Raw genomic sequence first — 16,479 nt, 5'->3', positions numbered from 1 at the left:
GATTCTGCGTAAAGTACAGACTGTTATTTATATCGAAACCTAACATAACTTACAAATTTGAAAAAAAAATAACTAAATTACAATGAATCGCAGGTGAGTTAAGGCTAGGTATAGGCATTTCTATGCAAATAAACTAATTAAAATGCCTGAAGACTATATCTATTATACAGAGAAAGTTAAAACTTATTGTCTAATACATACTTGGTACCCACGACATGAGATAGCCAGTACACATTATGACGTCATATTATGACGTCATTGTTCTTTACTACACAAGATTATAATGGACATCATCAAAAATGCTTCGGCGCAAGGGCATGCTCTATTTTATTTAACCGAAGCAAGGTATATTTAGATCCAAAATATTTCAAAGATTGCTGGTATTGCTGCACAAATATCAACAGTTCAGTTGTATAATATCTATTTGTAAAGTCATAAGTTGAATCAGGGTAAAAATGCACAGTCCGGTATACGTTTCCTTAAATTCTGATCAAATGAGAAAATACCTAGGATTTGTGCAGCAGTTTTATTAATCTACAGAATATTCTTCTTAGCATTATACAATTTTTATGTAAAATTAAATAGGGTAATCCCTTGCGCCGAAGCTGTTTTGTTGTGTGTTTTATTTCCTCCAGTAGGTAAGAACAATGACGTCATAATATGACGTCATAATGATTACTGGCTATAACATATCGTGGGTACTAAATATGCATAAGAAAATAAATCAAAACTTTCTCCGAATAATAAATTTACCTCTTATGCGTTTTTATTAGCTCATTTGCATAGAAACGCCTATACCTAACCTTAACTCACATGCGATAACAAACACACTGAATAATTCAAACTAAGGAATTAAAAAAATGTTTTAATGATATTTTGTAGATTAAATGTATTCAACAGGAAACAATCCAATAAACATCACAATTGACCGAATCAGCCGTATTTCGTGCATCTGTAACATCACTACGTTAGTTTAGATACTCAAATCTTTTTAAAAAAATTAATTTTAATGTACATTCTTCCTGAATGAAATAATCCGCATTTAATTTTTTTTTTACCGTATATCGGATGTCGACTTTATACGGTTCGAAGTTTAAAGAGCGCATTTCGTATCCTGTTCTGACGAAAAGGCAAGTAACATGCGAATGCAGCTCAATACTGTAACTTTGTACTGAAACTTTGTGAATTTGGACAGATTTCGATAAAGAACACGTTTTATAATAACTTCTTAAGATTTTTAATAAAAATAGAGGGAATTCTGAAATATGTTGAGCTACAGTCTATATTAAAGTCATGTACATATAATAAGCTTGTCTGTTTTGCTATGCAATGAAATCTTGGACGTCAAGTCTCAACTCTGATATCTCGACACCTCGGATATCTCGACATTTTCCGATGGTCCCGTCGATGTCGAGATAACGAAGTTTACCTGTATATAACTCACTCTATCCAGTTTATATGTTTCCTTAATGGCAAACATGGTAAAATAAATAATGTGAAAAGCAGGTTTTTATTATATTTTTAATCTTTGTAACCTAATCAAGTTTTGCTAATTTTAACATCTTAGTGAGTGGTTCCCAGGAAGAGAAATGATTTATTACATATAATACAATGTGCCCATTTCATAAAGGCAAATCTTAGGGTCATCTGGGGTCTATTGGGTTAAGTGCATATTGTCTTGAATCTGCAGCTCACAAAACAAAAAAACAAACAAACAAAACAAAAAAAAATCCAGTAAAAATTATATTGAAGCTATATGAGATTTGATTTTGTAATGAAAGATGTTACAATTTAGCAGAAAATAATATATTTATTTTGTCAACTCTAGAAGGAAAAAAACTGAGAGCTTTGATAATAACTGTGACATTCAATATTTGTAATAATTTGTAATAGCAAAGGATGGACATATGTCTATAATTATAAAGTCATGAATGGAGACAAATTGACGTCACCTCCTGTATTTGTCGCAGGGAAAGACGAGAGAGGATAATTGATCAAAATAGTCGTAAAATACTCATTGTTAAAATATCAGATCTATTTTGGATTGTCTCTGCAGTTATTTCTTAATTTTAAATAATTAATTAAAGGTTCTGAATGAATATTCATGAGCATTACGTAACTTGTTTGTAATTAAATATAAAAATTACAAAAGGAAATAAATTAACATATTAAGAATTGTATGAAAAACCAAGAAAAAGTTCGCCAAAAAAATTGAAAATTCATGATTTTGTATATAGTTAATAGATTTTCAGTTATAACATTATGTTGTATGCATGTACATTTGCTGGTATTCCAATTCAGCTCAGAATAAAATACTGGGACAGTCACTAATATTTAATTCCCTTAATTATAGCTCCCAGCTTGATGATGTTTTTGTATGGATGTAAAAGGAGAAAAGGTTCATGCAATTTGATAAGAAAATTCCTCGCAGGAAACCCTGTGATATTTCTCTATTTCTCTGTGAAATCTTAGTTTTCCCTGGAAGGAAACATGATCTAAGAAACGTAGACTTTCATGGAACCCCAATCAAAGACGCACGAGTAATGGTCACTTACGTCAGGGGTTGCTGGGATACCTGGGTATGTTGTTCTATTGTGACAGCGTGTAACGCTACTTCAGATGGGTTTTATTAGTTTGAATGTATACAAGAGGACGTAGAAAAGGAAAATTGCAATTATCAATCAAGGGAGAGACGAGCAAAGCATAGGTTATTAATCAATTATCTTTAAGTTAAGATAATGTTTATAGCAAAGTTGAAAATTTTATAGAGGTGCATCTGGGTTAATGTGAAAATTGATTTTTAGAATGTTTAAACTAAACCTATTAGGCTAATAAATACATTCCTCTTTAATTTTTTTCAATCTTTCTGATGATTTTCTCTCATGCTTGATTTTGGAGTAATTAATGTTGGGTCATAATACAAGCTGCATATAGTATATTCTAATGAATTCTATGATCATTAATTGAGAGTAAAATGGGCCATAAAAATGATAAGAGATTAATTTATGGAGGTAATCTATATACCCTGGTACATCTAATTAATTAAGTTTTATTAGCCATGATATCACACTGTGGATAATGGTATCATGAAATCTGTGGATATATATATAATCAAGTAGTAAAAGTACTATTTATAAGTTTTAAAATTTGATTTAGATGACCAACATTTAAAAAAATGAACTGTCAACAGTATAGGGTAAAATACTGAGGAAACACAGTTTATTATGTAGTTACATGGAATTTTGATTATCTTGAAAATAAAAGTACTTGTTCAGAAATTACAATGACTTACCTGGAATGACTTACTTTTTAGTCTTATTGATCGTATGCAGAATTATACATAATAAATTCTCAAAAATACAGCCCATATTACAATTTTTGAATTTCACAATAGTACATATTACATGTATATGGTATTGAGGCCATGATTAAATCCCTGCAATTACAGAAAATTGTCAGTCAGACACCTGGCCTTTTCTCCCTGTATTATATTCTAAGTTTGCTATTGAAGTTTACACTAAAATCTGTGTGCCTATGTCACTTAAATGCAGAGCTTAATTAAAGCTTCATTGCAAAAATGCTCTTTACATGCATACCAGATCATTTATAAATTGCTCAGATGTGTTAAGACCCCTAGATTTAATAAAGAAACTTAGCACTCAAAATGCAGTTAATATAAATATATCACTAGTTAGTTTGGATCAATTGTTTCCATTCTTCATCCAAGCTACATGTATCGTTTTATTTTTCCGATTTCAAAATAATTATTAAAAAATGGACCAAGAAAAATTCTCTTTAAAATTAAAAACATAAAGTTTGATTGCATGAACAGATCTAAATCATTAAAATAAAAAATCATTCCTTTTGGGAGTGTGTTATGTAAATCTTATATAACAATGCTATTCTGCATTTAACAATGATAAAAACTTGGACAGACCTAATGGTCATGATGGTTGTATGGATTATTGCATAAAAATGTTTCTGTTGAAAAGAATCTGCAACAATGAAGTAAGAATAAAAGCATCACATGGCAGGTAATAAAAGAGAGGTGTATTGCATTATCCTTTGATGTAACATTTTATCCTCATTTCAATCTAATTTACTGACTTAATGCTTTCGTTAAAACCAATAAATGCATGACTCGAGTGGTTAAAGCCTTGACACTGAGAGAAATGGAAATATCTCAGTGGCATTTTGTGAAATATATTTTTTTTCTTCAGATAATTGTTGCACAGAAAACATTAGGATTAAACACAATGCAGTCCCTTTAACAGCTAAAGCTAATCGAAGTTTGAAATCACAATCTTACGTAAAATTGAAGAATCCGTGCATATGCTAGGGATCGGATATTGATAAACATGATGCAAAATATTATGAGACACAAAACAGACTCACAAATCATGGGGAAGGTGTTGAATCAATTTGCTGAGTACAAGTCATATAGCATTTTTATTCTCTACGCAAAGTTTGAAAAATGCCAGCTTTCAGGAACAATCATGATATATAATTCCTTATGATGATTGTGGGTACAATAATTTCTTGCATTGAAACTTTGTAAATATCTAACGATTTTTAATGCAGGTGATTTTAATTTCTTATAAAAGAATAATAGTTGATTCAAACAGTTAATTTTCATTTGAACAATAGTTTCATTTATGCCTGTGTCCCATAAAGTAACTACCAATTCTTATCTCTCCTCACAGAAATGGCCTTTTGATCGGAAGGTCAATATCAATGGCTGCAATCGGAGGAATAAAACTATAAAAGATCATCAGAAAGTTAAATGACATGCCAGTATCGAATAAATCAAAGCAATTAAAGCTTCGTCTCATTGGCATAGCATGATCTTGAACTCTTTATTTGGGCATTGGGTTCAAACACGGTCTGAGACTCCTAAAATGAAGAGCTATTGTTCGAATTTTGTAGAGGAATAAACTTGAAAGAAAATTTATTTCCATAAAAAAATCTGTTCATTATTGCAATAATTTGAGGTTGATATTACAATACCAGTATTTAACACAGTTGATGCTAGGAGCATTGCAGTTTCTTTACATTTTGTAAAGAATTTTATTTACATCACTTTTTATATTTAAATTTAAGACTTACAAAATAGCAATCATTAAAAAAAAACATTTGAAAAAATATTCTGCTTTATTCTTCAACTTACAATTTCTTTCATGCAGTTTTAAATTAAAAGTAGGTGAAACAATAATAGCTAGTGAAGTCCTTGCAATACAAGATGTCCAAAATATTCTCTTTCAGATTCTATTGTCTACTGTGCATATAATACCAAATGTTCTTGTATATCATTCATGATCAGTGGTCAGTTTTAATTTAAAACTGATTATTAATCAGGACCATTTATCTTCAGTTAATTTTTTTTCCTGATGTTTGGAGGTTTTTCATTTGTTACTAATGGAAGTTACAGAGTTCAAGGAGGACTGGTTTATAGGGGCTTGGACACAGATATGATGATAATTAACATTTTCTTAAATTTTCAGTATAATATATCATTAATTACATGTTTAAGAGCATTTCAGACAGATATATTGGAAAAAAATGTTTAGAAACTTGTTTTATCTGAAATTATTAAAATTACAAATTTCAGGATGCATTTGAATGACACAGATCATTGCACTTTTATGAAGTAAAATTTATCCTTAATATCTAACAAAAATGATAAATTTATTGTGTATTAATTAATGAACTTAATATATTAAAATTATAATTCAGAAAATTCAGAGAAGAAATGTGAGAAAGCAAATCCAACTTGCCAGTATTGTTAGACCATCCTCAGTAATGTGTGCAGAGTTAACAAATAGAAAACATCGGCTGTAATGTAAACATTAACAATAACAGAGCTGTGCCCATGTTTACAAACACAGATGTTTGACGTAAAATGAAGAATATTGTGTTCATTGAATTTTAAGAATTTCCATGCAAGTTCAAATCATCAAACCAATTCAGAAATTATTTTTTGAATAAAAATTAACAATTGTAAACAAAATTGCAATTCACTAACTGTGTCCAGGCCCCTTTAATGAAAAAATCCTGCTAAGAGATAGGAAGTGTGCATGTTGGAAAGGGGGGGGGGGTTCCTCTGTTTAGGGCCAAAATAAGTCTTCAAGTGACTTCATTTAACCTGTTGTCCAACGTCCATCTATTAACTGCTCAAGATTTTAATGCTTTGTATGACCCTGAATGAAACACTCTTAAGGACTTGATCAAAATTCTGTACGTTAGTACAATGAACTTTTGAGTAATCCGTGAAGGTTACATAATTTCTCGTATTGTTTCCGTTTGGACCAAACATCCATATCTGGGACATAATTTTTTCATCAATAATGGTCTCTCATTTACATGGAAATCAATGACCAACATTACGACTATTCAGGCTTGATGCTAATGCATTAAATGTCTGCTCTCTTGTGAACCTAGTGTTTTGGTAATGATGTAAACAGATTAATGCCAAATTATATAAGAATTGATGAAAACAAATTAAATGGACAAGGGCAGTATCCTATGATAAATCTCATTTTTGTGAAAGACACAGTACATGTACTGTTAAAACATCATCAACAGAGTGACATGTAATTGCTATAAGAAAATTAAGATTTTGTACGTAATTGAACGCGTACATGTAAATTGGTATGTTAAACAATCTCTCTCTCTCTCTCTCTCTTTCTCTCTCTGAAAGACTGGTTTTGCAGAGAGCTGAGTTTTAATATGATAATTTTGAAGAGTTGTGTAAGTGTTGCATAGTCACTGTATTTGCCTGAAATGCAGTGAGTATTAAATCACAAGTGAAACTTTAAAAAAAAAAATGAAATTTACTTTGATTCTCTTAAGATTTTTTATGTGGCATAAAAGTTTGTGTTTCACAAAATAATGTTGCTAATATAAAGATATTCTTTTTTGCAGTTTCCAATGTTCCATGCATTTAACATTTCTCACTTCTCACAATTACACTATTTTTTTTTGTATTTTCAGAACCCCGGAGCAGTGTCCACAAGTAGTGTCCCTTTTGTCGGAGAGCTATAACCCTCATGTACGATTTGGGGCGGCCATGGCTTTGGGCATTGCATGTGCAGGAACAGGTCTTAAGGTAGCTTGGTATTCTAAATCCTTATGAAGTAGTAGTTGCTCAAAAATATTTCTTTCCAATTGAAAAAAAAACTCTGAAAATATGCTAAAATGGGGTCGGAATTTGCAGCTTTTTATTTGGTTTAATTTTCCCTTAGAACCTAATCGCAGGTGCTTGAATTGGTGAAATTTTTAAGTAATTTGTTTTCAGTATGTACTTCATGTCCATATAACATTATTTTTTTTGGGGGGGGGGTCATTTTTGGCTTTGTTGTGAGCATGATTATCACAAAAATTGATGCTAGTAAAGTGAAGAGTTCATTAAATGTTGACCTGACTGGTTTAGCATTCTGGGCCTAAAAATAATCTTATAGTCGCTAAAACATATTTGGTCCTTCTCAGTGGATTGGGCTGTATACTTTCAGTAAAGAAAATTTAATTGATGAATAATCTTCACTGATTTGTAAGAGTATAAAAATCTATTCACCTTAATTATTAAATTAATGATCAGAAACAAGTTGTTCCTTGGCCCAGAAACTGTTGACTATTAAATTCTGCTAAAAAAGTACGGTCACATGTACTGTTGATCAATCTGTATTTCAAGAGTACACTCAGGGTCAATAAGTAAATTTTTCATCGACAGCCAATTAACTTTCTTGATCAGTCTTATTCCCATTGACCTATAGACAACTTTTTTAATTGAACAGTAACTAATTAACAGAGATGGACTGTTAATTTACAAAGTGAATTTAATGTTGGAAGATAAACAGAATGATTTATAAGGACAAAAAGAGATTGGTCCTGTTTGCTTGGCTAGGGCCAGAAATGTCAGACTAATATTATCGTTCTGTAATGGAGGGTTTAAAGGATCCCTTCAATTAGTAGTCTCTTTGTGCTGGATTTTCATCATGCAATGCTAATACCAAAGAAGGGAGAAGATGGGCAAAAGTCCATTAGACCACCGAGATTTTGTACTCTACACTCATTGTAGATATTCAGTTTTGTAGACATGTTTTTGTATTGGGTTCAAAAACAGAATTTCAGGATATATGGTTGTTATATACGTTGTGTGGTCAGCATAATGCATCAATTCAAATATTTTTTTAACGTTTACTGAAGCCATCTTTAATACACCATGCTTGTGTATTGGGCCCTGCTAATCTTCCAGCATTTGCATTATTGTTTTTCCAACCTTTTTAATGTTGTTTTAACTTTATTTATAATCAATTTATTCCTTGCTGTAGAATGTGTTCATTGAGCCTAATAAGTGATTTTATAATATCGGTTTTTACACATTTAATTAAGCATATTTCTTATTTCATGTAGGCTAACATATTGCTCAGAGAAAGAGAAAAAGAATTGCAATATTATAAATGAATATTTTTCTTAAATTATTTAAACTTTAATTTGCAGAAAATACTTTCAAAATTGGCTAAACCATTGGCATAATTTAAGGCCTCTCACTACAGATGAAAGTTGTAAATCATTTGCAGCTTTGAAAATTCAAATCAGTGAATGCATACTCAGTAACATTGATATATTGATTGTAAGGGATTCGAAGTGATTGGGTTTTAGCTCACCTGAGTCAAAGGCTCAAGTGAGCATTGTCCTTAATATAAACTTTACTTTTGACCCCTCCAGAACCACTAAGCTAATATCAGTTAAGTTTGGTACAGAGTATCCTTGTGTGAAGGAGATTAAAATTTCAAGTAAAGGACCATGCTCCTTTTTAAGGGAAGATAATCAAGAAAAGACAAAATTTAGTTAAGTGATTTTAAAACAGCTTTCTTGTCAAGATGCACAAACCCCAAAAAATGAAACTTATGTGGAAAAAAAAGAAAAGAAATAGTCCTCATGTAGTGTAGATTAAAGTTTGTCCAAATTATGCTCCCCAGGGGTTGGATTGGGCCACAATTAATAGATGAACAAATTGCTGCATGGGGAAATAGAAAAAAAATCTTAAAATAATATGTTCTCAGGAAAAGCAGGAGCATGATTAGTCATAATGATATGCAAGCATCCTCTTGTAAAGATTCAAGTTTCATCAAATCACCCCCCCCCCCCCCCTCGTGGTAGGTTGGGACCACAAAGTTGCAAAGTTGTTTGGAATATAATTTTTACAAATTATGGGGCCATGGAGGCAAGATTGGGCTAAAACAGGGGATCAAACTTTACCTAATAGATGTATACAGAAAAGGATAGAAAATGCTTGAAAAATCATCAAGGTCATGTTAGTCAGGGATATTAAAGAAATTCCATGTTTTTGGATTCAGTAGGGCCAGTGTGACTTAGGCTAGCATTGTACCCATGGGCCGCTTGTTTTTATTAAATTTACATGTTGACATATTGAAGAACAGTGTAACAAATGAATGTAATGATAATTCTGATATATTAAATATATTGTCACCCATTCCTGTGAGAAAGCTTAGCCATCTTTTAACATCAGCCAGGCAGAAATTTCAAGTGAGCCTTGTGGCCCATAAATAAAAAAAATGAATGGACCAAGATATCAGAGAGGTCCTGGGAACTGTGTGACGTAGAGTATGATCGATTGCTTTGATTTCAAGGTGGCAATTAATCTATTGCGTTTTTTGATGCATCATGCAGATCAATAGATAAAAGCTGAACATAAACAAAAGCCAATTAAGATTCCATTCAACATTTTGCTTCTCAGATCTCATTTGCTATGAAATCGATCACGATTTTTGACGAGCTGTAAGCTTCATCTAGCTGTATAGAGAGAAGAGAGGTTCTCCCTTCTGATTTTTCATATTGATGCATGGTTTGAAGTATCGGAGAGATAAGAGGGGGCTCCTGTATATAAAATGTTTATAGATATCTGTATGTGTGTTGTTATGGCTCGGTTCTAAGAGTTTGACATTAGAAATTATCTCATCAGAATTTTTTTCAGGGTTTTTTCTGTCTTAAAATTAGTGCAGCTACCACACAATAAAAACTGGTTCCTTTGCTGTTGAATAAATGTAGAAATCATGCCCTTGAATTTTTTTTATTTGATAAATATATATTTACATTCAGTGTAATTTTCTTTATGAAAACCGTTGGAAATCTACAACACTCAATACCCTGTTACACACGAAACCTTGTTTACAGAAGGAATTAAATGCATTTTCAATACTCTAGGAACACCAAAATGTATATTTTTTTGCTCAATTTAATCAAAAACAAATACCCTATTAAATTACTGTAAAAATATAGCAATTGTATGTTTAAAATTAATTTGTCATTTTTCCCTCATAATTATTCATTTGCGTTAATTGACTTTCCACATCACAATGCTCTTACGTCAGACTTTATTCAGCACTCCAGTTCTGAAAGCAAAGTGCTATGAATTCATAAATTAATTAACAATGGTTAACAAAATTAACAATTACTAAGAGAGAAAATTAGAGAATGTAATTATAAGCATTGAATTCTTATTTTTGGATGTCGTCGGTCCTGTAACAACATCTTTGCTGACAAACTATTATACTGTGCTAATGCGCGGTATTCAATTTATTGGCACAACCAGGTGCTGTTATAATACCAACGACATCCAAAAATAAGAATTTATTGCTTAAATGAATATAACAAGGCAATTCAGTTGTTTATAATGTTTCACTGTATGCATGTCCTTTACTGTAACCTATTAAAAGCAAGAACAGCCATTGAAGAGTAACACTTAAAAAGTTTGAAAATAGCGGATGTACATGTATCGATCTGCTTATATCTTCAGCATTTTATATTGAATATAAATATTATCACAATTTCAGCATTTTTGTTGTAATTGAAGTTTTATGATTTAATTGTATTAACAAGTAGTTTACACTGATTTCATGTTGGAGGAATGTTATTTGTGGTGTTTGATAACAGGCAAATCTACAGAATTTGAGTCTTGATACTTGTTTTCACCATATATTTGAAGGAGATATGAATCATTATATATAATCTATGTGAATTACTTTATATGTAATTAATATGTTTTTTTTTCCTTTGTCTTATTGATGTATAGGATGCTATCAGTTTGTTGGAGCCCATGACCAATGACCCTGTGAACTATGTTAGACAGGGAGCTCTGATTGCCTCTGCCTTGGTGCTGATACAGCAAAACGAAAACACCTGTCCAAAGGTAAGGAAAACACCTTCCAAAGGTAAGGAAAACACCTGTCCAAAGGTAAGGAAAACACCTGTCCAAAGGTAAGGAAAACACCTGTCCAAAGGTAAGGAAAACACCTGTCCAAAGGTAAGGAAAACACCTTCCAAAGGTAAGGAAAACACCTGTCCAAAGGTAAGGAAAACACCTGTCCAAAGGTAAGGAAAGCACCTGTCCAAAGGTAAGGAAAACACCTGTCCAAAGGTAAGGAAAACACCTGTCCAAAGGTAAGGAAAACACCTGTCCAAAGGTCAAATTTAATGACAATCTTTTCACTCTGTTCGAAAGGTAAGATAAAGTGTCAGCTGTATAACACCTGTCCAAAGATATCATTGATGCCTTTTTTTCACACCTGTCCAGGGAATAAATCTGGCATATACTGTTTTACCTCAACTGTGGTAAGACCTAATGCCAATTTTGACTCTTTTCTAGGGGTTAGACTAGCTTTATGAGACTTCCCCAAACATTAGGACCATCTCTACAATATGTCTACAATCTGAGATGAGAGATTTTATGAAAGATAACTATAATTCTTGTGTTTAATATATTACCAGGATTTAATCACTCATCTAGAGGCTACATCAAAATGTCAACTTACGAGAAGTTTTGTATTATTTACTAAATTGACAAGACTTTTCAGGGTGTGTTGAGAAAAAAGTATAATATTGTTTTTCATCAATTATATCACACAAACCCCCCAGCCCCATCAACAAAGTTGGAGGGGATGTGTACTGAAATTGTGTCTGTCTGTCTGCTTGTCTGCCAAGCTATGGGTAAAGCCCAGTGTTTAGATCACCTTGCAAGGATGACACAATTCTTCAGACTGTCCCTTAATTCATATCCACAGTGTTTTATTTTAAAAGATATGTTATAGAATCAAGAGAATGGGAAGTTATAATTTCAATTTTGAGTGAATTTATGAAATGGAAATGTTAACATTTTGGACTTAATTAACCTCTTTATTTTCATTTAGCCAGAATTTTTTTTATTTTTGCAAGCAAAAATTTCAAAAATGTTTACCAACAAAGCATTTGCTTCGTGTGAATGCATGTTTATCCCATTCTAGATAATATTTCAGACATGCCATCACTGTGCAAAATAGAAAGGGTGGTAAAATCATTATACTTTAATGCTCTATGAATTCTTCTCACTTTGTGGGTCATGCAACTAAATGTCCATCATCAAAAGAACATCCACATACTGCAGAACTTTATCTGCTCAACATGCCAATTTCCATTTCAATTTCCATTCTGACATTTCTAAGAAATGTTTTTGTTTGAAAATGTCTGTTTCTCAAGAGAAATATATTTATACTGATCTCTCATTTTGAATCCTTTTGAAATTTGAAATAAAAGAATGCTCTGAGGAATCATTTTATCTAATGCTTCTTGGGAGTTCTCCATAAAGAATATGTTCAAAACAATGTTTACAGTTGATATCTGCACGATAAATCAGGGCCTCTTGAAGTGCAGCTAACGTTGCAATTTGTGGTCGAAAAAGGGGCCGTGCATACCATTTGTTAAATAGGATTCAAATTCAAAACAAAAAGAAATTTATTTTTCAAAAATCTCCTAAAATGTTAATGTTTAATTAAGTTAAACAAAAATTTCAAATACATGGAAACTCTTTTATCCTAAACTAATGTGATTAGGTAGGAATTTTATTTCCTCCTTGCTGTAAATCTAGATTATTGAGGGGTCAATATACTTCACAAAATGAAGTTTAATTATATATACATGAACATGAATTAGTAAAACATATCCAGGTCAATTTCTTAGAAGTATGTAAATCAACTCTGTTAACCATTCAAATTGGCACCATTTTGTCCATTCAATTTATTACAACTATTGCACTGAGAATATATTCCTTGTAACTCAATATTTTAGCAAATTCTCTTTGGGATTTTCCTTGTTTTAAATTAGCAGTTTGTTATTTGAAGTAATGCATAGTGATTTCATTCCCCATGACCTCATGAAACTTGCAAATATTATTCATTTGGTTGAATACACTGCGTGCACGAAAAGAAGATGCTTTAAGGACCCTCTATACACTAGAGGGAAAGATATTTTGGACACTGAGAAAATTATAGTGTGTAAAGGTGTAAATATTGAGCTTACCTATTACATTTTCAACATGGGAACCTTGCATTTACGCCCAGGAAAAAATGATGAAAGACAATGAAGTACTGATGAACAGAAGTCACTGTTGTTTACTTAAGTGGGCAAAATCCCTGCAAATGAAGTGTTCTGTCTATTCATCTTGACTTATTAAATTGTTATAAATGCTTGATTTGATCACAAATTAATAAACTGTACATTTCAATTTATTTTATTCATGATCAAAGGACAGATTACTCTTTCTGCATAAAAATACCACAAATCAGAACTCTTTAGTGTGCAGTGTATAGAGGGCTCATGAGAGTCACTAAGACTTCAAAATTTGCTTGCATATAATGAAATGTATAGAGATAATGAACAGTATCCAAGCTCAAAAGTCCATCAAACAATACAAATTTTGGAGCAGAGCAAACACGGACCTCTAAAACATCAGAGGTGGGATCAGGTGCCATGGAGGAGTGAGCATCCCCTGCCGTGTGCTCCCTGTCATGATCAGGAAATAACTGAAAAATCTGTCAACATATAACCAAGATTATATCTATATAAAAACATAGTGCAAAGTCTTCCATAGGATTCATAAGTCCGTAGGATGGGACGTTAAATGGTGCCCCGTGTCAAGGATTACAACCACTTGGCACGTAAAAGATTGTTTCTCTGAATTTCGAAAAAGAGTAAGCTCACTGAGGGCCGCCAGAGAAATCAAAAACCTTTCAAATACCGGTCAAAAAAACTTAATTTTCTGCAGAAATATGGCTGAAATATTGCCGACTCAGTGTTAAAAAATAAACAATCAATCCATAGGATTCCTAAAGGATTCCCTCTAAGATATCCTTGTAATGGAATACTGTATAACCAAGTTTTACTGTATCTTTGTGACCACTCATAGTTTAAAAATTAACATTATAGTCATGGAAGCTTTACACACTGATAATTCATACTTCTTCCATTTGAACTCTTTCTCATAATACCAGGTATTAATCAATGTTATTTAAGCTCTCAGCTTTTTTTACTTAGGTTGCCCACTATAGAAGTTTGTATGCCAAAATCATCGGAGACAAACATGATGACATCATGGCGAAATTTGGTGCAATTCTGGCACAGGGAATCATTGACGCAGGTAAGTCAAATCACTTCAAAGAAAAGATTTTTTCCCCCTATTAACATGTAATATTTTTGATTCATATGAATTTCTGGGAAAATATTTTTTTGAACAGTAAATCAGGATTATATAGCTATTTTATAAGTTTCCATCAATGTCTTGAATGTGAGAAAAATATTTTGTTCTGAAGATGTAAAGTGAAAAAAGAATTTGCATCAACAAGTCTATAAAGTGGACTAGCTACATTAATGCTGACATCCGCTTGTGAATCAATAGTTTGTTGGTCTTAAAAGTAATTTGCTTGACTTAAACTGTTTCATCAGAGAGTTCATTGACCATAATTTTTTAATGCAATAGATAGGTGAATAATTTTTTTTTTTTAAATTTGTAGAGGAAAATACCCTTTTTCACTAAAAGAGAATAACATTTCCAATGATAAGAAAAAAGTTGATCAAAATCAAGTTTATCAGTGCTGTGTAAGCATTCTTCTCTTCACTGAATGTCAACAACAGTGTTTTATCTCAGGAAGCAGTGATCAAAGATTATAAAAAAAAATTAAAGAAAAGAATTTCTGTGCCAAATTTCAATGGGGGAGAGATGGCAAATGAAGCGGTTATCTGCATGTTTTATAATCTGACAGATTGATTCAAGAGGGTGATAGGTATATGATTTCCTGGCAAACACTAGAGAAAAAAAACACGGATGGCCATGGAGACTGCAGAAACAGGTGCTATTCCTGATAAGATGTACATACTCACTAGATATCAAATAGGGCTCTTAAGTTCTAGTGTTAAAAAAAAGGGGGGAAGGATAAACAGATTATACCGTGAAAGTGACCCACTGCAAGCAGTATGCAGTATGTGAATTTGAATTTTAACTGTTATATCACTCTTTTCCACAAGGAAGAGAGATGTTAAGTATCTGGTTGATGGCTTTCTTACAAGCAGCATAAAGAAATATGAACTCTATAGTCTGATTGCACAAGGTTTGGAATGCATGTAATGGCCCTCTATTGAGGCTTAGCTTCATGTATATTTTGGGTTGCATGAGTTTTGCAGAAGGGTATTATTTTAATACTATGAAATTAAAAAAATAGAGGTAAACATTGTAAAATATTACACTCAGGGATGGTACTGATTAACAGCAGCCTTGATTTTTTTATTTAATTATTTTTTTGTTTGTTGTTGTTATTATTAAAAAAATGTCTTAAATGTTTATTATTATACATGGTCCTGAGGGATTGTTATATGTTCTTATGATGTTAAATTCAGAATAGAACCTGATGCCAAATATGATTCCAAACCAGAGCTAAAATTGAACATTTCCAACCACTCAATTACAAGCCCCTAACATGCACGCATGTTTGTCAACATCATCACCCTCTGACTGTGAAATCTGTGTGAGACCTCAGTAAATAATCATTGTGTAAAAAAAAAGGCAATGAGCCTCATTATCATGTAAATAAGCAACACCTAGCAAACATTAGTAACAGCATTGCATTAAGTCACGATAAAAGTACATTTTGAATAAAAAACACTACTATCATATTTCACAGTTGCAGTGGTCTGTGTGTCTATAATCAGACAGTTTAATTAGTCCAGTACAAAGGAGTGGGAATGTTTACATGAAATTTGCCTTTTTTACCTCAGTAGGTGGGAGTGATGAACTACGATCAGACCTCTTTTACACAAGAGGTACTTGTGAATTCATTATAGCATTCTAAAGAGTGGCTAATTTTGATGGTGTTTCAGACACAAGTCACTACACAATCATCCTTAGTTTCCGTAGCCTAGGTCTGATAATTTTTATTGAAAAAAAAAAGAAGCAAAGCTCTTGATTTGAATCTCTCATAGTTTATGTTGCAAAATAAATCGTGATGTAGACATTGCTTTTATTCCAACTCAGCAGTGAGTTCAAGTGGTATCTTCTGATCAGAGATCATCCATCATACAATTTTTTCTACTTGAAAAGTTGATCAGATCAATGCGCACAGTAGAACATGTTCATAGGAAAGACGTATTTGATATACT

General features: G+C 32.2%; 1 protein-coding gene across 1 annotated transcript in view; it reads left to right on the top strand.

Moving 5' to 3' along the window:
- Positions 1–16,479, top strand: part of LOC133186628 (26S proteasome non-ATPase regulatory subunit 1-like) — a 110,776-nt gene that overhangs the window by 83,670 nt on the left and 10,627 nt on the right. The window contains exons 22-24 of the mRNA XM_061321864.1: positions 6,991–7,105; positions 11,093–11,209; positions 14,365–14,467. Of these exons, the coding sequence (XP_061177848.1) occupies positions 6,991–7,105; positions 11,093–11,209; positions 14,365–14,467 (335 nt within the window). The remainder of the gene's footprint in view (positions 1–6,990; positions 7,106–11,092; positions 11,210–14,364; positions 14,468–16,479) is intronic.

This window comes from Saccostrea echinata, unplaced genomic scaffold, assembly GCF_033153115.1.
Source record: "Saccostrea echinata isolate AGI-Se365-2 ecotype Australia unplaced genomic scaffold, CSIRO_AGI_Sech_v1 ptg000014l, whole genome shotgun sequence".
In the NCBI taxonomy this organism is placed as follows: domain Eukaryota; kingdom Metazoa; phylum Mollusca; class Bivalvia; order Ostreida; family Ostreidae; genus Saccostrea; species Saccostrea echinata.
Note: the sequence above shows the minus strand (reverse complement) of the source record. Positions and strands in the feature narration are given on the sequence as shown.